Source organism: Athene cunicularia (genome assembly GCF_003259725.1).
Source record: "Athene cunicularia isolate RWA chromosome Z unlocalized genomic scaffold, athCun1 chrZ_part3, whole genome shotgun sequence".
Taxonomy (NCBI): Eukaryota; Metazoa; Chordata; class Aves; order Strigiformes; family Strigidae; genus Athene; species Athene cunicularia.
The window spans coordinates 1,889,913-1,912,721 of record NW_020799144.1 but is presented as its reverse complement, the minus strand read 5'-3'; the positions used below and the strand labels follow the sequence as shown (position 1 = coordinate 1,912,721).

Sequence of the window (22,809 nt, the reverse complement as noted above, 5' to 3'; positions counted from 1 at the left end):
GTCCCGGGCAGCGGCGGCAGCGCGGGTAACGGGCGGCGCTTGTGGTGCGTTTCAGGCCTTTTCCCTGTTCGTCAAAGCAAAAGAGGTGCCGGCTGCAGCCCGGTGTCCCGCCGGCGGAGAGGGTGTGCGGTGGCGGTGCTGCCGGCAGGCGTTTGAGGAGCTCTCCGGCATTCACAGGCATGTGGCTCTGCAGCACGCTGGGGACATCGGGCTGCTGGCAGCGCCGACGGACGCCGCGCAGCAGGCAGGGCTGACTGCCAAGCAGGCGCTCGCTGAAGCGAGTCTCGCGAGCGGCCCGGCTCCTGCAGGCCGCGCAGACGGGCTCCATGGGCACCCTTATAGCAGTCCTGAGATCTCCTGTACGCTCCCGGACACAAGCCACTTTAGCTATGACGAACTGACAAGGTAAGAAAGGGCCTCGGTAGTTTGGAGGTCCAGTACTGTCTGGGAGTGGGGTGTTGGGCTGCTTATGCTTTCTATCATCTTTAGTCAGTACTTTTTATGGAGTTCGGTGTCCTGGTTTCAGCTCTCACAACGTTATTTTTTCTTCTTAGTAGCTACAATAGTGCTGTGTTTTGGATTCAGTATGGGGTTTGGTACAAGAATAATGCTGATAACACACTGGTGTTTTCAGTTGTTAAGAGTTCAGAGACTCTCCAACAGCCCATGAGCAGGTGTACAAGGAGCTGGGAGGAAACTTGGCCAGAGCACTGGAATCAAATTGGCCAGTGGAATATTCCACGTCATGTAACATCATACTCAGTATATAGAGGAGGATTGGCCAGGAAGGAGTAAGTTGTCTATCACTTCCAGGATTGTGATTGTGGGATCTTGGTATTTCGGGATCACTAGCCAGGAACGGGCTGGGTATCGGTGGGTGGTGAGCAATTGCATTGTGCATTACCTGTTTGTACTTTCTCTTATTGTTTTATTCCATTTCAATTATTAAACTGTTTTTATCTCAATCTGCAAGTCTCCCTTTAGCCCTCCAGTCATTCCCCCCATCCCCGGGATGAGGGGAGCATGAGCAAGCCTCTGTGTGGTGTTTGGCTTCTGGCCAAGTTTAAACCATGACATTTAGTCAAGTGACACTTTAAGGTACAGAAGAAGTCTTCCCTGATATTCCTTTAGATCTCCAGATGCTTTGGATACTTTCCTAAGATACTTCAGATTCATAGGTGCAGGTACCCTCCAGGAGTCACTTGGTTTATTTTATTTCCTTTCATAACTGCTCATGCCTGTAGAAAACATGAAGATTACCACTTAGAGAAGTAGATACACTGCATTTTTTGATGGTAAAGATGGGAACTTTGAAGAGTTGAACTGTCAGAGCTGTATCATCCCTCATTGTTAAAGCAGACCTGTACAGATGTTACTCAACAGCTTAGATGTATAAGGAAGGACCATAACAGAAAAGAGCAGAACAGCAGGGTGTTCTCTGCACAGGTTCTTTTTCTCTGCTCATTCAAGAACCTTAAGGACTCATTAGTTATGAATAAGTAGGTTCCTGAAAACGATTGCTGGAGTTCAGCTGGTGCTGCTTAGAATGCCAGCGCACACAGTCTTGCTGAAAATTTTGCCTTTTTAAATTTAGATAGCTCAAGCACTTGAATTTTCAAGTGCAAGTTTGTCAGGCGCTTAGTGGGACACTTGTGTACACAGAAAACAGTAGTTCTTGTGTCTTATGTGTTGAGAGAATGTTGAGTATAGCACACAACAGGCTACTGGCAGAGATGTCCCATCCAGCACAGAAGAGTTCGTTTTGTAACCAGTCCTGAGAACTAGGAATGTGGAGTTTTTTTAGTTCATATTTGTTCTCTGAAATAAATCAAACCCAGCCATGCTAATCCCTCCACAAAGTTTGTTGTTTTGTTTTTCTCCCTGCATCTGCCGGAAGATAATTGTGTGCGTTTTGAATGGTTACTGCTAAGAGTATATTTTTTGTACTTTCAACCTTAACATTATTTCTCCTGTTTGTTCATCTTTGCCATGCTATGAACAGCAAGGTGGGAGAAGTGCTTCTGTATTACTGTTACTGTGAGGTGAAGGATCCGGAGAAACTCTGTGCTTGGCAAAAGGCTCTGTGCCAGCATCTGCATCTCACTGGCAAGGTAAGGTTTTAAGCAATGGTGGTATTCTTAACAGTGGTTTGCTTAGTGCAGGACAATGGGCCATGTGGAGAACTAAGTGTTTTGCAGCAGAAGGTGCTAATCTGTTGTGGTCCCTTTAAGAAAGGCACTCAGACTCTGTAAAGTATCATTTAAAATGTTATTTAAGAGTTAATGCTGCAAACAAAAAGAAAATAATACAGATAATCTCTTATCCCTTTTGGTGCTGGGAACCCTGAGTTGTGCAGCATTGAGCAAGCCTCTGATCCATGCACAGCACACTGTGCAGACCCTGTCCGTGCAAGGGTTGCTCCATTTCCATCATTTGAACTGTTACAATTTATTTTTTTTTTTAAATAGGAAAACAATTTCATCACTCCTACTGTCTAACATGAAGGGTTATTCACAAAACTTCTTGACACACTTTTAGATAAAGTCAAGAACATGCAGGGGGCATAATTGCTGGTATTGACAGGGAGCTGCATGCAGGCATTTCTGTTAGGCTGGGTTTATTCTGCGACTAAAGGATACGTGCTGGAGGGCCAAGCTGGAGGTACAGCACCATGCAGCATGGGTCTGGGCTTGCTTGTGTACACTGTTAGATGTATCACTAACTCCTCAAAGTGCAATGGTCTTCCAGTCAGAATCACTACACGGAACTGTAATCCATATGGTCAGGAATGAGATGAGAGCAATTGACATGTTAGACAGCACCATAGGTTAACAGTGCTCATCCATCTGGCCTCTTGAGGCTGTGGGAAAAGGTGAATTTTAGCTTTATGAAGCTGATGATCTCAGGCTATCTGTGGGCAGAAGGATTTTTCAAGAGGGCAACTCAGAGCAGGAGACTACTTCTATCTTTGACTTGTCTTTCTTAGCTGCTTCTTCTCTGCCAGTGGTAGGTGCCTTCCCTGTTCTACATTCGCACAGGTCTGGGGGTGAAATGTCCTGATGCATTTACTTCTATTTTGTTCAGCTGTATTGTACGGTAGTTGGTATTTTTCTCATTTTTTTTTTCATCTCCAATACAGGTGGCAATATTTGCATTCTCAACCAGGTTTTTTTCCTCGCCTCTTATATTCGGTCTTTTTTTCTCCCCCACCACTTCAGAGTTTTTGTTAATTTGTCAGGGCTGGAGATAAAATGACTCATACTGAAATTTAATATTACATGCAATGTTATGCATATTCACATTTTTATTGTGAGTCATTGGGCACAATCTCATTGTTATTCCTGAGGCAGACTTCCAGTGAGAATTTTAATGTGACTGCATGATTTGCCAGTTAAGCAGTTAGCATTTCTCTGTTTCTTGCACAAACTTTTCTGATTGTCTTGGTGTCAGTCTTTTGAAATGGCTCAAAAGTGATTACTCGGGTTTTATTCCTATTTTATTTATTGTCTTGTTTATGTTCAACTTCAGTATAGCCATGTTTTGCCCCCTTGCCTCCTTCCTTCCCTAGTAGTCTCTTTTCTGAACATACTTCTGTGTCTGCCTTCTGTCACCCAGTCATATTTTGCTGTTTTTACTGTGATCTGCTTTTGCTGTTACTAAGCCTTAGCCCCAGCTTCTCCTCTTGCCTTTTAGGTACGAGTTGCTTCAGAAGGGATTAATGGGACAGTTGGTGGAAGCAAAGTAGCTACCAATCTCTACATTGAAGTTATGCTTTCCCAGCCTCTGTTCAAAGATATTTTGTGTCAAGAGGATTTCAAGGTATGAAAATATAATTTCTATATGTACATTGTTAATGCAGCACATTTAATTTTTGAGAATTAAGCACGTTGCTTCTTGGTAGTATTACCTCTGCTCTAGCAGTTCCACTCTCCCAGCACTGACCTAAGCCAAAAGTTCCTAACCTTTCTTTGTTGAGCTGTCTGCTGGTTTTCACCAGCAGTGGCAGTTATCACAAGCAGTGATAGCAGCTACTACAAGCTATGGCAGCTATGGATGCTGCTGCAAAGCCCCCTGCACAGATAAATGAGGAAGTGTGCTTCAACCCCCACCATTCTTCAACAAGCATTTACTCCAACTTGACTGCCAAAACCAAGGCATCACAACATACACTTACCCAAGCAAACTATTCCCACACTCTCCTCTTCACCCTGATTTGAGATCCTTGCCTTGAAGCCTACTGGTTAGGCTCATGCTGGCTTTGGGGTCCATATAGGTGCATTGTCAGTTCCATGAACTGGATGTCTTCTAGAGAAAATACACAGGCAGAGTCAAGAGGTTTCTCCCTACTCCAGTAAGTGCCTGACTAGAAGGGGAGAGGTGCTAACTTCTGCTTGAGCCTGAGCATATGAGCTGATTGCTGTCTTCACATGGTGATGGCAGCTGTGGCTGGCACCATATGGGATTCTGGTAGGCTTTTGCTGCCTCAGCATTGTAGGTACTGGTTTCTCTGTGAGAAAGGAAAGCTGATGCTTTTATAGAATTTTTCTTTTCCACAAAGTTTTATTTGCAGGGAATACTTTTTTTTTTTTTCCCCCATAAATAGTTAAGTCAAAGGAGTTAATAAAACTTGTGAAACTCAGATCCCATGTAGAGCTGCAGTGCTGGTTCTTTCTAATGTCTGCTGTGCTTGGCTGAATTTCAAGAGTAAATGTGACCTGTTACAGTCATGTGTAGATTCAGAACCAGAACAGGGATGGAATTTTACATTGACCTTGGCAAAACCTCCAACCCTGCATGATCTCTCTGGGCATCAACATTCATGAATGAAAATTGCACCTGAGACTATGAAATATTCAGTGGCCACTGTAGTTGCTGCACACTGTTTTTCGTGATAGCTGTGACAGTGTTGCATAGCACTGCACTTCTGTTTGAGTGTTTATATCTTGATAGTGCTTAAGCCATGACTGAGGCTCAGCCCTGCAGAAATTCTCACTTCCTGTTGCCTACAGTGGGCGTGTCTCCAAAGGGGAGATCTTGTGCTTGAGTTTAGTGGGGTGGGGGGTGTCAGACTCAGCTGTTAACAAATCTTGAGCCTGGCTGACCTCCCATATGTCTCTTTCACACCCATGAACCACTGCAGTTCCCATCCCACATGTCATGACTGGAAGCCTAGTGGTGCTTGTGTCGGGCATCAGAGGGGCTGAAGAGAGCTGCAGGGCCCAGATGTGTCAACATGATCTGTTACTGGAGGAGGTTATTTAATATTCCTGTCAGAGTCAGCATGCTCTGTAGGGGCCTTGACTTTCTTATGATAGGTGCTAGTGACATTGTTTCTGACTAAGATCTATTCTCCTTCACACTACTCAGTGACTCCACACTTCATGCCAAATGGTGCCTGTCTCAGTGGCAGAGTAGTCCTTGGGCCTAAGACACCTCTCTGCTAAGTCATGGTAGGGGTCCACTGCCTAAACCTCAAGATTTAGAATGTGGATTTCAGTGGGACAGACTTCTTTCCCTCAGCCACCGAGACACCTTCACATTCTAGTGAGTTGTAGAAATTAAAGTGAGTGGGTAATTTAATCTTGACACCTGGTAAATTTTGGTGGGTTGTTTTTGTGTTTAATTTCCTAGAGCAGTGCAGGAGGAGCTCACTGTTTCCCAGACCTTCGAGTTGGAGTATTCAAAGAAATTGTACCTATGGGCATTGATCCAAAGATAGTGTCTTACAAAGAAACTGGTAAGTTGATTTAATGAGAAATACGGTCTCTCACTCAAGTGAGAGGTGAGTGAAGAATAAAGTACTTTCATCAAAAGCATTTCCTTCTTCACAGTGGCCGGGACACAGATGAAGTAGATATAGAAATGGATTTCTTGATGGTAGTCAAAAGTTATGGGTGCAGAAAAATTGCTGGCCCAGGCTTTGGTTTGCTAAGTGTTTAGCTGCCTCAGAAAACTGTAAAATCAACTTTCTGTTTTGTGGGAAACAGTAATAATTCAAATGACATCAAGCACATACCTTGTTTTGGGGTAGGGACATACCTTGTGATTTAGTCAGGGAGTAAGTCATTAGATACCTGCTAAAGGCAGATGTAGGGTGAAACTATGTATGATGATTAGGAAAGACATTTCAATGCATGAATATATGTGTGTTTGTTTTAAATACTCTGTATGTGCTTGAGGCTGCTCAGAAATTACACCGTATAAAGAGCTCCAATGCTCTCTCTTTGTGGTTAGCTTGTGGTAAGAACCAAGCTGTATAGGAAGAGCAGCTTTGCATGGAGTCTTCTTATGGATCCAGCGGATTCTGGTGCTTCTGAGAGGTTTTTTTTTTTGTTTTTTTTTTTTTAGAAAATGCTAGAATTACAGTTGAGTATGTACATGTTCCTATCGTAGGGACTGCTGACTTGCCTTTACTTGTATTGAAGTTAAGAGCCATGCTCCTGCCTTTTACACTAAAGCAGAGACAAGTTCTGCATCAGGTTCATGCCACTCCCCTAACACAGGCTGCATTTGTTTACTGTAACCTGTAGCTGCTTAGTATGGATTATGCCTGATAAGATGTTACTGGCTGTGCATCTGCTATGAGGACACTCAGGTAGGTGGTAAGCAGGAGCACAGAGAACAGCCGTTAACAGAGCAGTTCGGGTCTCTTTTTTTCCACCAAGAGTTTTTGGTGGTGTTAAATTTCTACAGCATCTTTTTGTAGTTTTGGTAGAGGATTATTTTTTCCCCCATTTCTTGGCAGTTTTGGGGATGTACATTTGGATATTTTTCCCTTTTTTTTCCCTTTTTTGTCCTATTTTACAGCAGTTTATGGAGATGGTTCACATTACTCTGGCAGGCTGCTTGTAGGGTTATTTTTTAATCAAGTGAGGGATTTTGGTGCATGAGGTTTTTTTGTTTTTCAGTAGGTTTGGACTCCTAAGTCCCAAGCAATGTGAAAGCTGAGAAACTTTATGTAAGTAGAAGTTGTAGTAAAAGTAATACATGCTTATGGGAATTTTCCATTTTTATCAACAAAGAAGAGTTTAATTGAAAAGTTGCATTTCTGTATGCTTTTGTGTGTCTAAATGTAATGAAAGATGATCAAAGGGAGGGGAAACATTTTTCACTCTTTCTTTTACAACTGTAAGAGTTGCCAGGGGGACGTAACAAAGATCATAGAGACAGGCGCCTGTCTGCTGCTACTTCTGTCATGTGGAACAGTGTTATGTTTTCTTTCATTTGCCAATAGGAGGCCAAACATGGATAAACACGACTGGTTGAATTGGGATGAAGTCTGTGAACTGTCACAAAAAATTTTTGTTTGGAAATCTGAGGAGAATCTGGATCAGTGAGATCATATGTAAGAATGTTTTATAGTTTTGCTTCTCACTTCTTTCTCTTACTTTTTTTTCCTTTTTTTTTTTTTTTTCTTTTGGTTAAAGGTATCCATTTATCCCCTCAGGAATTTCATAGAGAAGTAGAACAGTATTTGTCTCAAGCCAGTCAAGGACAAAGCGATACCATCTTGCTGGACTGTAGGAACTTCTATGAAAGTAAAATAGTAAGTGTTGTTTGCCTGCTTCTTGCAGTGTATTACAGGTGCTCAGGGGAAGTATTTCACATTGTGAGGGTGTAACCTTTACGGAAGAAGAGATTCCATGTTCCAGATTCACCGTAATATGTACAGAGTTCAATTTAGTAATGAATATTAGGCGCAAACAGCAGAGGACCTGCTCAGTGACTCAGCATGGAGCCTGCCTGGCTAAGTTCTTATACAGCTTGGGGCAGGAAGACAAAGTGGTCCATACAACATTAGCAGTAAATACCATACCATATCATTACCATGAAGTAAAAGTAGTGTAATTTGTAAGGATTTCAGCATTTTTGCACTGTCCCATATGTCATAAAGAGGCATCCTGCTGTCACACCACCAGCTCTCCTGCACTGCTATGGCTTGTCCTCCTCTCTCTGGCAGTTCTGTTCTGCTTAACTCCCTCTTTTATGTTTGGATGAGAAGATATGCTGTATCCAGAATCCTGTTACAGATTTTAACAGGTATTTTGATGTATAAATGCAGCTGATGACCTGCCTAAAGCAGCTGCAGTGAGCTGAGTGTTCTGGCCCAAAGGTTTGTTACTTCCTCCAGTTCAAGGCACAGACTTTACCATGTAACACTGCTTGTAACCAGTCACACGGCCATCTGTTGTTATTGCAGGGACATTTCCAGGGCTGTCTGGCTCCAGATATCAGGAAGTTCAGCTATTTTCCCAGCTACATAGATGAAAACCTGGAGCTTTTTAAAGACAAACGTGTCCTGATGTACTGCACAGGAGGGATTCGTTGTGAAAGAGGCTCTGCTTACCTGCGGAGCAAGGTGAGATGTCATTCTGCGGGCACAAGTGTCAAGGAGTTGAGACTTCTTCAGGGGCAGCTGTCTTGTCTTTTGCTGGTAAATTCTTACTGAGCACATACTGCTCAGTGAGCAGGTGGGGAGATAAATGTCTCTGACGCACACTTGCCTCATGCTGTCTCTCAAAGACATGGGTAGTTTAATGCGGCTCAGAATGATCTGCATAGACTAGTGTCACACCGGTGATTGCTCTGTGAAAATAAGTATGTAACCCATTTGCTGAGAAGTCTGCCCTGCCCATTGTTTTAGGAGGGCTTGAGAGCATGCTGCAGTGTTTCCACAAGCTCTGCCTAGGTTATGATCTGTGGTCATTACTGCACAGCTTGAGCATCTTGGATTGGTGAAAATCCGCCAGTCAGAGCTTTCCCCAGTGTTGTGGAATTAAATCTAGCAAACTGCGTTGTTCTAGTTGTGCTTTCCATCCCACTCTTCTCCTTGATTCTTCCCTCAAGGAGCAAGGGAATGACACATATGTATGTACTTCAGAGATTTAAACCTTGATGCTTTCTCTCTGCTGCACCAATGTGAACCCTGAAAAATTCTCCTGCTAACAGCTTATTACATAAAAACAGAATAAGCAGTGGTTCACAGAGATTCAACAGCATTTGCTCTGTGATGCAGCAAACCTCCCTCAGCTGAGGTTACCAGCTGTTTTCTAACTGTGACATTAAATGTACATTTGGGATCATGTCAACAAGCCAGCATTGTGAAGGTGCCCAGTAATCCCTGGTGGCACTGCCTAGAGCTGTGGGTGCACATGGTGCCATCTGATGGTCACTGAGAAGCTGCTGCTTTTTATTGACCCCTGGCATTTACAACATTTGCTTTGGGAACTCTGACATGCCACCACTGCTGCCATTTTGTTCAGTTTTTATGCTAATATGCTTTAAACAGGCAGTGTGCAGAGAGGTTTACCAGCTAAAAGGTGGAATTCACAAGTACCTGGAAGAGTTTCCAGATGGATTCTACAGAGGAAAGCTGTTTGTATTTGATGATCGTTACGCCATTTGTTCCAATGAAGATATAATCTCAGGTAGGACTACCTAATGTAAGTGCAGAAGGCTGGGAAGCTATTTTCCAGAGATGTGCAGGATAGGGGCAGCCAGACTGCCCTGTGTAGTTCTTCCTCATACTTGCTTTGATCTTTTAGTGCTGTCACTTTTCATGATGATTATCAACTCAATGGTTTAACACATAAAACAGAAGTGAGAGAGGGTCACTAAACAGTTCCCTAAGACTGGAGCAATAAAAGGAAGCATCCGCTGCAGAACAGCTGCTGTGGAGGTGTATGTCAGGCACTACTGCTGTTACCCACTTGTTGCCCACAGTGCTGATCAGGCTGAGGTTGGCCAAGTGACCAACGTGTTAAATAGTTCTCCTGCTGTCAGCTGTTCTCTGCTCCAGTGATCTCACAGAACATCAGCACAGACTGCCAGGCACTTGGGAGAGTGGTGGCACTAAGCTCTACAGCACTTTATTTTCATGCTTTAAAAGCTTCTGTAGCCTGTAGAATTTCAGTGACTTCTAGTTGAAGTTATTGAGAACATTGGCTGGTCTTCTGTCTGGGGTCGCTCTTCAGATATTGCAAATGAAATACATGTTTTCTTCTCAATAGCCAGGTAAAAATACGTGGAATTTGGCTCTAGCCTCTTTTAGGAGGCAGCGCTGTTTTATCTGAGTGGGTAACTTTTTTCAGCATCACCTTCCATTCCTCCTCTGCAATTACGATGTACATCTTGAAGGTACCTGGCTTGGTATAGAAACAGAACACATTCTGGATACATCATAGCCATCCCTGCAGAAGTTTCAAGGGGAAGTGTTGGGGTAGGCACCTTCTTGATGGTATGGCTAAACTGTGCTGTAGCTTTCAGTTAAAGGGTTAAAACCTGTCTGATGTAGAAGGACTCTGCCAGGACTGCAGATAACACGCCATCTGCACAGGCCATTGCTTTTAGGTGGAAGGAAGTCCCATGGCTCCCCCCTCCCCATCAGGAAACGTTCCTTCGTACTGGCTTAATTACCACCAGCATATCTTCTCCTCTTGACAACAAGAATCTTTAAATCTGTCTAATCAGTTTGAGAGGAAGCGCTAGAGAGCACTTTTCCTGAGGGACAGCTGTCCTAAGTTTTTTACATCGAAATCAGAAGTTTAAAAATTAACTAGGTTCTAAAGGATTCATTTAAAGCAGAATTAAAAACCTGGATGACAATAGATAGCAACTTAAATGAAAGACTGCAGTCCCATGGTGCCACAGAGAACCCTCTGCAAGGGGGACAGATGGGGAAATGTGGGTGTTAACTTTTTCTTTTCCTCCTCCCTCCAGCATGCAGATACTGTGGGACACTGTGGGACCAGTATAAACTCTGTTCCAGCCAGCACTGCCAGCAGCTTGTCCTGACGTGCCCAAGTTGTCGCAACAAAGGTCTTACAGCTTGCTGTCATGTTTGTCAAGAGAAAGAGCTTAAGGTGACTTCAAGGGCTTCAGGACAGACACTTAAGGAAGAATGTGAATGTACATGGAGACGGCCAAGGGTACCTATTGAACATGTCTCACAAAGGACACTGGATGCAGGAAAAGATTAAGCTGTTTTGTTAGCTAATCTGACATGTCCTAATGTGAATGGCTTCTGTAATCAGATCCTTCTCTTTTATTCAGCTAGGTTTGGAAATCGTGAAAATGTGTTGGCTTGGAAAGTTTTGTTCATACACTGCCTTTAAGCCTAGAGTATGCCCTGAAAACCATCCATTACTTGACCGTAAATTACCAGAGTGCCCAACCCATCACCAGCACTACAGGATTCCTCTCTCTGGGTACAGTCTTGTAGCATGGCCTCTACCATGGGGATTTTGGAGCAGATTCTGTGCTGTGGGACACAGCTGCTCACAATTCAAAAGAAACTGAAGGGACATAAGAACAATACCATTCTCTTCCTCCTGTATGGAGATGGATCTGTCTAACCTCTCCACTGATCATGCATTTGCTTCAACAACTAGTGCTAGGGTGTGATAACAGATGTATGAGTTGGGTGTGGGTATGCGACTGGATTAGTCAAAGGTATCTTCCATGTACACGTGATCTGCATGTGTGTCTTGCTTTATACCAGTGAGAAGCAAGGGGTAGTTAACTGATATCACTGGCTTAACTTGTGTACAACTGGCTGAAGGCAGCATAAGGAGTCCTCTTCTAAGTGGGGCAAAAGCCCACAGATAGTGTCTGCCCAGCCATACTTGTGCATGACCTGTAGGATGAACAGGAAAAGTAATCCTCATTCCAGTGCTCTGTCTCCCTGGGAACTATTTCCCTCAACTTGCCCATGAAATATCCAGGGCTGCACTCTGTTTGCACTAGGAAAAATCCAGCAGTTTGGAGCATGCTGAAACTGAGACACACAGAGAGGGGAGCACAGACTGTCTAAAATACCAGCATTATGGCACCGGAAGTGAAGCTGACATATGTGCATAAATGTCAGCAATAGCCATAAGGAGATGCAAGATCCTTTATCCAAGTTAAATAATTCAAGATTTAGGGAGTGTTTGTGCTTTGTAAACATGGGTTGAGGTTTTCAAAAGATGTGTGATGTTTATGTGATTTCTAGCTCCTATTAGTGGAGAAATGGTCTTTGAAACGATTTATAGCATACGATCTCAAGACACGTCTCCACTTGCTGCTTTGTGTGCCTGATGCTGTAGAATGTACAGAAAGGTTTTATTCATAGTGTATAAGATGTGTCTTGACTGGAAAATGTCTTTGAAACTTACTGTCATTCTTGGTACTGAATAGTAAAGTCAATAGGAAATCAAAATCACTGACCCTCTGGGGTAGGGGTGGGTGAGTGAGTGGCTGCTAGCTGGGCTTAAACCACAACACTCACTGGTTTGTTGGGGTTTTTTACTGGCAACTGCTTTTAAAAGCAAGAAAACAGTTTACTCAGGTTTCTGCAGTTGCTTAATGACAATTAGGCCAATGTTATTTTCATATAGATTGTAACTTCCACAGTGCTATGAAGTCAGCAAGGCCTCGTTGGCTTGACTAGAACTTAAAAGACATGGGTATTGCTTTCATTAAAGCCATGGCAAGCATTTCTTACTTCCAGTATTGCTACCATGAAACAAACGGTTCAGCAACTGGTTTTGTGACTGTTCCTTTTATGAAGCAAAACCTTGAAAATTATGAACATCTCCTTTGAGAATCTTTCTAGGATAGTATTTAATAGCAAATCTGTGCATAATCCATACTGGAGAAGAAATTGGAAAATTTCTGTTAGGAGACATCTTCAGCAGAAGTCTAAGGCAGTACCCATGGTCCCCTGGCATCTGCCTCCCAAGTTCTGCTGGCCAGTTAACCTCTGTGCTGTTGAGGACTGGAACATTTGTGGAAAAACATGCAAAGCTCTACTTGCAGGCCTGGTATAGAGCACTGATTCAAGTACTTCAGCTTGTATGTTATACTCTCTTTTCTTCATGTATTAGGCTAAAATAATACAATTTTATAATTATGTCTATCAGCAAGTCTGTAATGCTGTAATCTGTTTAGAAGGCTGTTTCTGTATCATGTATCAGTACAGAATGGCAACAACTATTTTATATGTAAACTTCTGAAATTCCTGTGATGATCTATAACCTTTAGTGCTTCCATCATAATTTTTAAAGTACTGCACAAATACACTTAACCCATTACATTGGAGGTGCTTAATTCTGCAGAGGTAAATGCTGAAACCTAGCTAAGCTGTCTGCCATGTGGTAGACCTGGCTACAAGGTACAATTCCCCTGAGAACTGGCAGCTGGAGATTCTACCTCAAAGGCAGAGGGGAGCCATGGGGCCTCTTCTGGTCCTTGCTGCATTAAGGCAAGGGAGGAGAAGGGCTTGAGATGTACAGATGGAGGCCTATAAAGCCACATTTCCTCTGCTGCAGAGAGGGGAGGGGGGTAACAGGCATCCTTGGCCTCCCTCTTGCAGGTGAGCTCAGCAGCAGCTTTCCTGGATGCTGGATTAGTTTTGTCAGATTAATACAAATAAGGACTTGCCATGTGAAATGCGGTGTGCTGGGATGCAGGCACCTCAGTGGTAATGCCTGAGAGAAGGCACATTAAATCCAGGAGAGGTGAGTTAAGCAGGACTGGCTGTGACTGACAGATGCTGCAGTCAGTAGATGGCTTCTGCTTTTTCCTGAAGAACTGCTGGGACAAACAGTGATCCCTTTGCTCCTAAATATCACTGTTTTGTAGCTCCATCACTGCACAGCTTGATGCCTTTCACCACAAAGCCTAATGCTTCTCAGCACAGCCTGGTCTCTGCTGCACAGCTCTCAGTGCTCATATGCATCTTTCAGCAAAGCAGCTCTGTAAGGATCAGCTGAGGAACTGGGAGTGATCCTGCCATCTTAATGTGTGTTTGGGCTGCATGGGTAATTTGGATGCTGCTGCAATGAAACAGGACAGGTTCTTGCTTTTGTTTTTTTAATTTTTTAAGGGATTTTTTTTTCATTCAGAAAAAAATGCTGTTGTAGTGGTGGCATGCCCTGCTCTGCAGCTGCATCTCCTTCCATGTCTGAGTTTCTTAGTGCCATCAGGATTTCCCAGGGTAAGATTAATTTACATTTCTGAAGTCAATATAAGAGCTGAGCCTGTACCATGCAAATCTGAGTGGATGGCTCAGCTGAAATTCTGTGGCTTTGGTCTGATGATTTAGTTGACTGTTTTGAAGTCTTTGCAGTGCATATGGAAGAAAGAGGCTATCTGCCAGTTTTGGGTTTTTTTTAATATGTTTTCAAGTATTTTTCTTCTGTATTCTTTTCATATTTTGATATGAAACTTGCAGGGTTGGGTGAAGAAACTATAGTGAAGCATTTTATTTGACACCACTGGTGCATTAAGACTTGAAGAGAACAGTTTCCCACATTGCTGAAAGTATAGAGTTTCTCTGCTTTATTGGCCAGAGCTAAATTGTGGGTGGTATTTGCACACAAGCTCTTAAGAAATTTGTGGGACTTCTGCTGGTATATGTGTAAAAGGCTGCAAAACTTCACTCTTAACAGATGTGTACAGGCAGATTTCTAGAAATTGAGAACATTTTCTAGGACATGCCATCGTCAGACCAAGAGTAAAGCTTCAGTGTGGCAATGCTTCTGCCAGGAGACTGCCTACTGAGCAGGATCCCACCCACGTTAATAGCAGGAGTTTTGGATGGGATAATGCTGGGTCCAACCCACTGCATGTCTGGGAGCTACGCAAGCCTGTGGGGAATTCCTCCCAGACTAGAGGATGGGTAGTAGACTGACAAAAACCTGTCAGACAATACACAGTATAAGTTCAGAGTTGGGGTGTTTCACTTAACAGGTTTTCTAGGGCACAGCATTTGTTGTTGCATCTATGCAGACATTAGAGATGGCAGTAAAAGAAACAATCCCTAGCAGCATGAAATTTAAATAATGGAAATGGTCATCTAGACAAAACAGTGGAGAATCTGGCTTGTTTCCAGTGAATAACTGGACACATGCTTTTAACATCAGGAGACTGAAGGGAGTGGGGATCAGAAAGAGAGGGCTCTGGTTTGCCAATCAGTTTGGCTATCTCTGTGGGGTTAGGATTTGCATTGCATCTCTGAAGGTGACAATTTTCTTCAGACATGCACAGGACAGAAAGATATCAGCCCATCTTAAACCACTCAGTTTTTGAGACTGTTTTATAATTGGTGGCCTTTTAAGTTCCATTTAACCAGGGGATAGAGTTCAATTTTTTCAAAGAAACAGGGATACATTTGAAACATCATCTTCAACTGACTCAGCAAATGTTGGTAAAAATTGTAATTCAACAATTCTTGAAATCAGCCATGTTTCTGGGTAGTTGAAGTGCTTATTAAACTAGTTCCTCTATAGTTGAGAACATTTTGGAAAAAAAAATAAAGTATTTTTTTTAATACTTCTATAATTTGTGTGGAATAGTTTTATCTTTCACTCATGCATACCACATCCTAGCTGTATGAAACACCGTGCAGGAAGTTTATAGAAAAATTAGGTCCCAGGTTAATTATGAGTCACTTTTACACTGGGATGTACTCTAAACTGAGATTGCATAAAATTGGCAGGTTGTTACTGGCTTGAATAGTTTCCAACTCTACAGAAAACATAACAGTCCTACAGGATAAAATCTTCAACTACAGCCACTAGTTAATATAAACTGTTAGTGCATAAAACAACCGAGGCACCACAAATACTCTGTCAAGGCACTTATTGCCTTTACATTTCCACAGTGTAGCACAGATCACCGGGAATGACCGCCATAGCAGGAACTACACTCCAGTTCTGCACTTGGGAAAAATAGGCCCATTCAACTCTGCAAGTCTTCTCTTCCTCACTGAAAAAGAAGAGGAAGAGGAGTCAGTCACGGCAAAAGAGATGTGGATGGCAGGCTTGGCTTACCCGCTGTGGAAAGGAGCTGAGAGACATATTTTCTGCCAGGAAAGAAACAGGATAGCATCAGCTTCTGAATTCCTGCTTTAAGCAGCAGGCACAGCCTTATGCAGTTTAAAATCAAGGGGCGGTAAGATGAGGTTTCTGTCCCTATGAATTTTTACCTCCCATACTCTACAGACAATTATATTTCACATGATTTGTCTCTGTAATCTGACTTTGGCCAAAGCATCACCTGATGCTGACTGATGTAGAGAGAGCAGGAGATGGGTGCCACAGTTTTTCTTTTGCTAGTTTTAATAAATAGCCTCTTCAAACAAACAAACAAAAATTATCTCATTTCTTATCTTAAGCCTTTAGCATCCAGTGCTCTGATCACAGTTAATATGGTCAAAGCAGTTTCACATCTATTCTTAACAGTTCTGACAGCTACACTCATGACTTCAAGAAACGTGTGTGAGGAAAAAAGGGAAAGAAAAGCAGAAAGAAAATGCAGAAGTTAGCTCATGAAGATGAATGTAAAAGCCTTCATGGTTGGTTCATATAGGGCATCTTAGAGAAAAGAAGCTATAGTACCAAAACAAAGTTCTGGTAGAATCAGGTGATGGTAGAGCACAAGCAGAGAGCCATTTGCTGACAGGGAGGAAAATAAAGTTTTTCTATACTTATACATTGTCCAGGTGTGGAGCTGAGACGCTATTGCCAGAAACCATCACACCGATGAATACGAGCTGCAAACAAGAACCAAATCAGACAAGAATGCTGACCTTAGTGGTCAAAGAGGCAAAAATACACAACTGTTACATGGAAGGCAAGTTGTGAATGCCTGCCCTTAGAGTAGGAACAATTAAAATACTAGATCCAAATCTTCCACCTGATTACTTTCTATGCCAGGTGCTGCATGGTCATTAAAACCCTTGCTCTGTTCCAAAGGACAGAAAATAGCAAGCCTTTCCTGGTGCAGCTCTCTGGTGACCAGGAATGCAGCCACAGGCATAATAAATACGCAGTGAACTGTAATACTGAGTATTCTGTGTGGTCACTGAAGAGCTGGCACATATATGCTTGGCTGTGCTTCCTAGGAGCAAATCTGGCTGGAGCAAGATTTGATTTGTCTTTTTATATTTTTATTTTGAAAACAAAACATATTTATCCTCTGTCTAAATATGCCAATTAAGGCTAGTTTTCTGTGACTTTTAAATCTGAAGTTGAGTCACAAAGGGATAGAAAACCCTGTTGTGGTGAATCCTATGCAGAATTAAGTTTACAGTTCCAGTTTTTCGCCATTTCTTCACGGCTGGCTTTATATATTAGGGTTTTTTTTTCAGACCCTGTCTGTTAGCCCTTGTGCTTTCTAGATGTGTCTGGTAGAGCTCAGCAGCCCTAGTGGTGGTGGTGGATCCCTGGGAGCTTCCAGCCCAACTCCTACTCACAGCAGGGCTCTGCCTAGCCCTGTGTCAGGGCAGCCACTGGCTCTGTCCCTCTGAGTCTTGCAAACCTCCACCCTCTCAGGGAACGGGTTCTTCTTAATGGACAATCCGCAAAATTTTGCTTATACCTCCCAGATATATTGTCTGCTGCTGCTGGGGAGTTTGGCGCTGCCATGTTTGTAACCATCCTGCCTATGCAGTTAGGAGCTGTTGAGTACAGTGTGGCCAGTATGTTGGCTGTATTTGATACTGCTCTGCTGGACTGATTTCCAGTCCTCTGTAGCAGCTTGCAGTCAAACAATGGGAAGCCTCTGCTGTATGCATCAGCTGAAACAGCAGTTGGCAGACTTGCCTACATTTTGCTTCACAAGCACTTCTGATCAATTCATTGAGAGTATAAAGATAATTCAAAGCCACGTTGCTTCCCACCTCTCCCTAGAAACAATTCAAATTTGTTTTGCTGAAGGGGATGGGCCAAATCCCACTGCCACCAAAGTTCAACTCTACTACTTTTCATCTCTGTTAAAGTGGGAATGAAACTGGAGGAAGACAAGCAGTTGGCAGGAATCACAAGTGCTGGCAGCTCACAACCCATGTGCCATATGCTGTATCATGCGCCGTAGTGAAGTACGTTAGCAGCTCTCACTCCTTCCAAGAAGACCCAGTTTGCCAAAAACGCTGCCTCTTCTGGGAGTTTTAGCTGCCCAGTGTCTTCAGGTCTGGAGCACAACCCACTGCCTAGCTGACAGCAGCTGTATTAGGGAACCAGTCAGTGAAGGCTGCTTTCTTCCTCAAGGGGCAAGGCACTATCAGGCCTGTCAAAAGGTGCTTTCTAACTTAAGCACATCCACCAGAGCCTTCAAGTGAGGAGTTCTGCCCTTTTCCCACCAGGAATTGCCCACAGAATCCTCCCATGCTCCCTGGCTTGCAGCCAGCCTGACTCACCTAGGTCATTGTTGTTCATCATGGCATTGGAGGCACGAAGTCGGGGACCTTGCTGAGTGAAATGGTACCCAAACTTCAGCAAGGAGGTGTTTTTTTCCAACATGTTTGCAATTTCCATTTCAACATTGTTGCCCAAGGGCTGGCTCTTGAAAACAGAAAAGCAAGCTGGTCAGGTCAGAGAATGATTCAGAGTGAGCACTTAGATCTGTCATCTCCACCCCTTGCCTTCTTTGGACCTGTTGGTCCATTTGGCATTTCTGACTTGGAGCTGGTGAAACAAACAACGGGTCTGTCCTGGTACAAACAAGTGTACCTCCAATTCCTCCAGCAGGCATTCCCACAAGTCCTATTGCCAAAGGCTCTACTTCTTGGACAGATTTGCAGCTAAGAGGCATCTGGATAAACCATGATTTTGAACTCCATCACCTGTCCCTGAGCTTCCCATAGCTCAGCTGCTTCACCAGTACTACCGCTTGGATTTCCGGGGGAGCTAGACTTGCCACAGCATCTGTACCATCACACACTCTGGAGCCCTCCTTCTATTTCCTTTGCATTGCAGTGGAAATTTCAGTTTTACTAGACATAATTATTTAAGTCCCTGCAAGAGCTTGGAGCAAGGTGTGATACTGGACAGGTGCAACACTGCTCTCCAGGGCAGCACTAGGAACACAGTAAGCTGATTGCACTGCCACAGCCTTTGTTAATTACTGTAGATAGTAGCAGATACTGCCTAGGAAATGTAGCAGAAACAAGGGGCTGAAACCTCTCCAAAACAACTCCTCAGTGGTGGCAGGCAGCCACCCTCCACCTTGACCAGCCACTCAGTTTCCCACAGCCAGGACATGATCAGAGTTCCTGCTTTTGCACACTTTACCTGGTTGTCGATGCGCAGCTCTACAAGCGACGTGTTGCCCTGGAGTGCTTCAACGACAGCCAGGATCCCTGACCCAGAAATGAAGTTTGATTCCACATTCAGGCTCTTCAGCGTGTTATTGACCTTCAGCATTTCTGCCAGTGCCTGCAGGCAAAGGTGGGTGGGAAGAGGTGGCAGTCAGACAGGCAGGGGTAGAGCACCCCAGAGCAGCAGGAGTTCGTTCCACTCCCCTCACCTCCTGAGCACACTGGGAGGACCCCATGTGCCGACTGGTTTCACTGCCACCAGATGGGAGAGCTCTGTGAAGTGCGAAGGGGTTTTCCCCATGTCACAGAGGGATTCTTGAATGTGAGCATGCTAGAGGCCACAGAAAAATCTCATACAGACAAACCCTTAGAGCCACCCCAAAAGGTGACAGTCCACACCTGCAGTTGCCCAGTGACAGCTTCATCTGTCCCTCTTCTAAAGCCAGCATGGCGACGGCAGGGATGCTGGCCTGCATCAGCCCTGCCTCCTGCCTGATCAGCTCCCTGCCTGCACTGTTTCTTCTGCATGGGGCTGAGACGCTTCCCATCCCAGCCAGCAGAGAGGAGTGTCTGTCTTGAGCAACAGGGGATTCTCCATGTTCAGGATGTCTTCTCAAGTGGCATGACAACCATATTAATCACTTTTGCCTTCCTCAGCAATAAGACCAGAAGTGGACTGGCATACTCCCCACCCCCGACCCTGACCTGATCTGATGGTGTCATTTCACAAGCTGCATGGAAGAACCTGTCTACATCACAAAACAGAAGGACCAAAAGGTGATGTCCAAGTCGCAGGGCTGACCTGCATCCACTCACACAGCACTTGGCTCCACAGCTCCCTGAACCCTGCACAGTGCCCCATGGGCCGTCAAACAGCACCAGTGATGCCTGCACAGGCTTCTTCCCCAGTCCAGAGTGCCTGAAATAATGCAAGAGCTGTACTCACTCTCCAAAAAGAGTATTTTTTCTAACAGGAAACTGGTATGCACATGTGTGTGTGGAGTTAGAGGTGGCCTGGGTGAAGAAGGGTGAAAGTTGGATGCAATGGTGCTATAAGAGTGTTCAAGGATACAGCCTGGAAGGTAGCACAAGGACCAAGGAGAAGGCTCAGCACCTCTCTACATCTCCAGTGATACTTAAGACCACTTGCAGCAGCAGAACGACCCTTTATCACCCATACAGGCCACACACTAGAAATGCAGAGTCCTGCTTCTGCACAGCTCTGCACAAAAGAATGTATGAAAGAGCCAGGGCAGACATGTGTGAGGAGAGGTACAGGTACACACACAGCACTGTATGGCTTTGTACCAAGAGCAACAAATGGTGTGGCCCTGATGTAAGATAAATTGAAACAGACAAACTGCTTATGCAAAATACCACTAAGAAATCAGTTCCTGTCCCCTGCTCCTTTTCCAGGAGATCCCTGAGGACAAATATGAGACTGAATGGGATTAAAGGATTGTGTACTGAAATCTTCACAGCTGCAAAGGGAAGCAAAGGGACCAAAGCATGTCTGTCACTGGCTTTCACTAGCACCCCTGAAACTGAAGCACCTGCACCAAATGCCAGAGGTGCAGAAGGTGCCAAAACTGATGTAAGGTGCAAAAGCAGTCAGTCAGTAACTCTGCAAAATACCTTGCCCCAGAACAGCTCCTGTCACAACTTTATGACAGTGAGCTGACAGTACTTACAAAAGCAACAGGATCGTTGCTCCGTGTCCCAACTATACTGAACTTCTTCACATAGGTGTTATTTTTCAGCGCTTCTGCAAAAGCTTTTAAAGTTGGTATGGGAATATTCTGTGAACAGAAATGCAGAAAATCTGTGTTAGGCCATCATCCGTATGAAGGAACATGCAATACATTTAAACAATACTTTAAATTTATCAAGGTCATATCACCAAATGCATTGAAGTAATTTAGGAAGGGGTTGATAAACGTTCTTCCAAGTTCTCTTCTATAATCAGCACAGTCTAAGGAGCATGGCAATGTCTTCATCCTATTTCCCACCCCGCTGACAGCTCACTGCCTTGATATGAAGCTACAATGCTTCTCCTGTTTAACTGACCAGAAACACAGCTACTTACAAATGCAAGCGTTGTGGGGATGTATGTAACCAGGATCCATGAGCCTACCAAGCACTGCTCCTGCGCATTTTAATATGAATTACAGCACTGAGCAACATTTGATCTACGAAAATTTCGATCTATGGGCCTGACCCAGAAATACATGAAACAATCTCCACAGACACCTCTGACTGCTTTACACAACATCTTTCAGGCTAACATTTAGGATGCTAGGTCTCAACCGAGATTTATTTTCTGGGTAATATAAATCTGTGCTGTTTATTCTGAGTTCCTATTAAAAAAACGTTTTTCACTTATCAAGGCACTTTAGATACCCCTGTCAGATGCACAAGTTTTCATCTGTCTAAAATTTTAAGTGGTATCCTCAGTTTGGACTTCTTGCCACGCCATCCGGATCCCACCATGTGGAATCATCTATAGTCAAATTCATCCGCAGAGCCATAACACAGAGGCCAGCAGCTTACAATCTCCACCACCATTCTCCAGTTCTCCAAACCCTGTCCCAGAGTCATGAGTCCAACATGCAAAAAAAGTGCCTGCCTGCGAGATCCTCAGCCTGGTGTCCTCAATGGACATTCAGGTTCACTAGCCAGAATCAAATACATGAAAGTAAACATCTTTTTGTTATAAAAAGGTGGCACGGCACAAGTCTTTTTAATTTGCATGTGCAGTCAACCATGTTCTTGCTATGTGAATATGTGAGGACATCAGAGAAGGCAGCTGGAAACTGTATTTTTTAGTATTTGTATGTGTCCCAGAGGCAACGTAAGAAGTAGTGCTGTGTCCTGATTTGCTTTCTACAAAAATTAAAGGAGTCCTACAGAAGGGATGGTGGGAGATGGACAGGGCTACCTGCAAGAAGAGAGGTTTCTTCATATTTTCATGACAAGTGTCAGGATTAAGATGCATTTTTCCTCCCACCATTTTATCTTACATAAACAGCCCCTCCACCAAATATGCTTGACTGAACTGTTAAAGCAACCTAGAATGTCTTCAACCAGACAGGCTGGAGATAGGTTTCCCAAACTACCTCCAACACAGCTCTGCTCTTCTGGACACCAACAGGAGTCCTCTTGCTACCAACCTCACAGGACTGTCCCACAGCAAGTAACAATCCCTGCTGCCAAAACAGAGATAGGAAGCACTGGTGTTTCTTGACTGGCTACACACAGTGTTACGGTATTACTCTGCGCAAACAGACTTGGTCTCTGCCTTCTGTCCATCAAAAGTTTGGTCCTGTGATTAAGAGAGGACAACAGAAAGGCACAAATACCATAATATTGTTAAGGTTGACTTCCTCAAGGTCAGGATCATTGTTCTGTATTAGTTTCAGAGTCTCCTCCACATCTGTTGAGTTTGGTTCTTCATCAGGAACTGGTTTGTACTGTGTGGGCTTAATCACACCTGCAAATGAAAAGCAAGACATGTGAAACTGAAAGCACCCTGAGCAGCATGTTCTCTCTGGATGTGTTTCTCTGCTTTCAGAAGCAGTGTTGGGAGAGTGACAAACAGATGCAAGATGAGAGACTGAACAAGCACTGATCAGCTTCACCTATGCCCACGTGCATCCAGAAACGCTGCCCGGCACTGGGGCCAGCCAGCACTGGACAGCTGGCGCCACCTGCTACATGCCCTCAGGGTC

General features: G+C 43.9%; 2 protein-coding genes across 9 annotated transcripts in view; one reads left to right on the top strand and one right to left on the bottom strand.

The window, feature by feature from the left end:
• Positions 1–1,994: 1,994 nt before the first annotated feature.
• On the top strand, positions 1,995–14,812 carry TSTD2 (thiosulfate sulfurtransferase like domain containing 2). Its single transcript, XM_026866761.1, has 7 exons — positions 1,995–2,111; positions 3,694–3,819; positions 5,632–5,737; positions 7,428–7,546; positions 8,201–8,359; positions 9,290–9,428; positions 10,720–14,812. The coding sequence occupies exons 1-7, from the start codon at positions 1,995–1,997 to the stop codon at positions 10,977–10,979; spliced, it is 1,026 nt and encodes a 341-aa protein (XP_026722562.1). The 3' UTR covers positions 10,980–14,812.
• TMOD1 (tropomodulin 1) overlaps positions 13,861–22,809 on the bottom strand; it is a 30,527-nt gene continuing 21,578 nt past the window's right edge. For 7 of the 8 annotated variants that reach the window (XM_026866757.1, XM_026866759.1, XM_026866756.1 and 4 more), the window contains 5 exons: positions 22,441–22,571; positions 20,773–20,880; positions 19,056–19,199; positions 18,182–18,326; positions 14,148–15,750 (listed from right to left, as the gene is read on the bottom strand). In XM_026866757.1, coding sequence (XP_026722558.1) covers positions 15,686–15,750; positions 18,182–18,326; positions 19,056–19,199; positions 20,773–20,880; positions 22,441–22,571 — 593 coding nt within the window. In that variant the 3' untranslated portion in view covers positions 14,148–15,685. Of the gene's footprint in view, positions 15,751–16,477; positions 16,538–18,181; positions 18,327–19,055; positions 19,200–20,772; positions 20,881–22,440; positions 22,572–22,809 lie in introns of all 8 variants that reach the window. The other variant, XM_026866760.1, reaches the window with a different exon arrangement.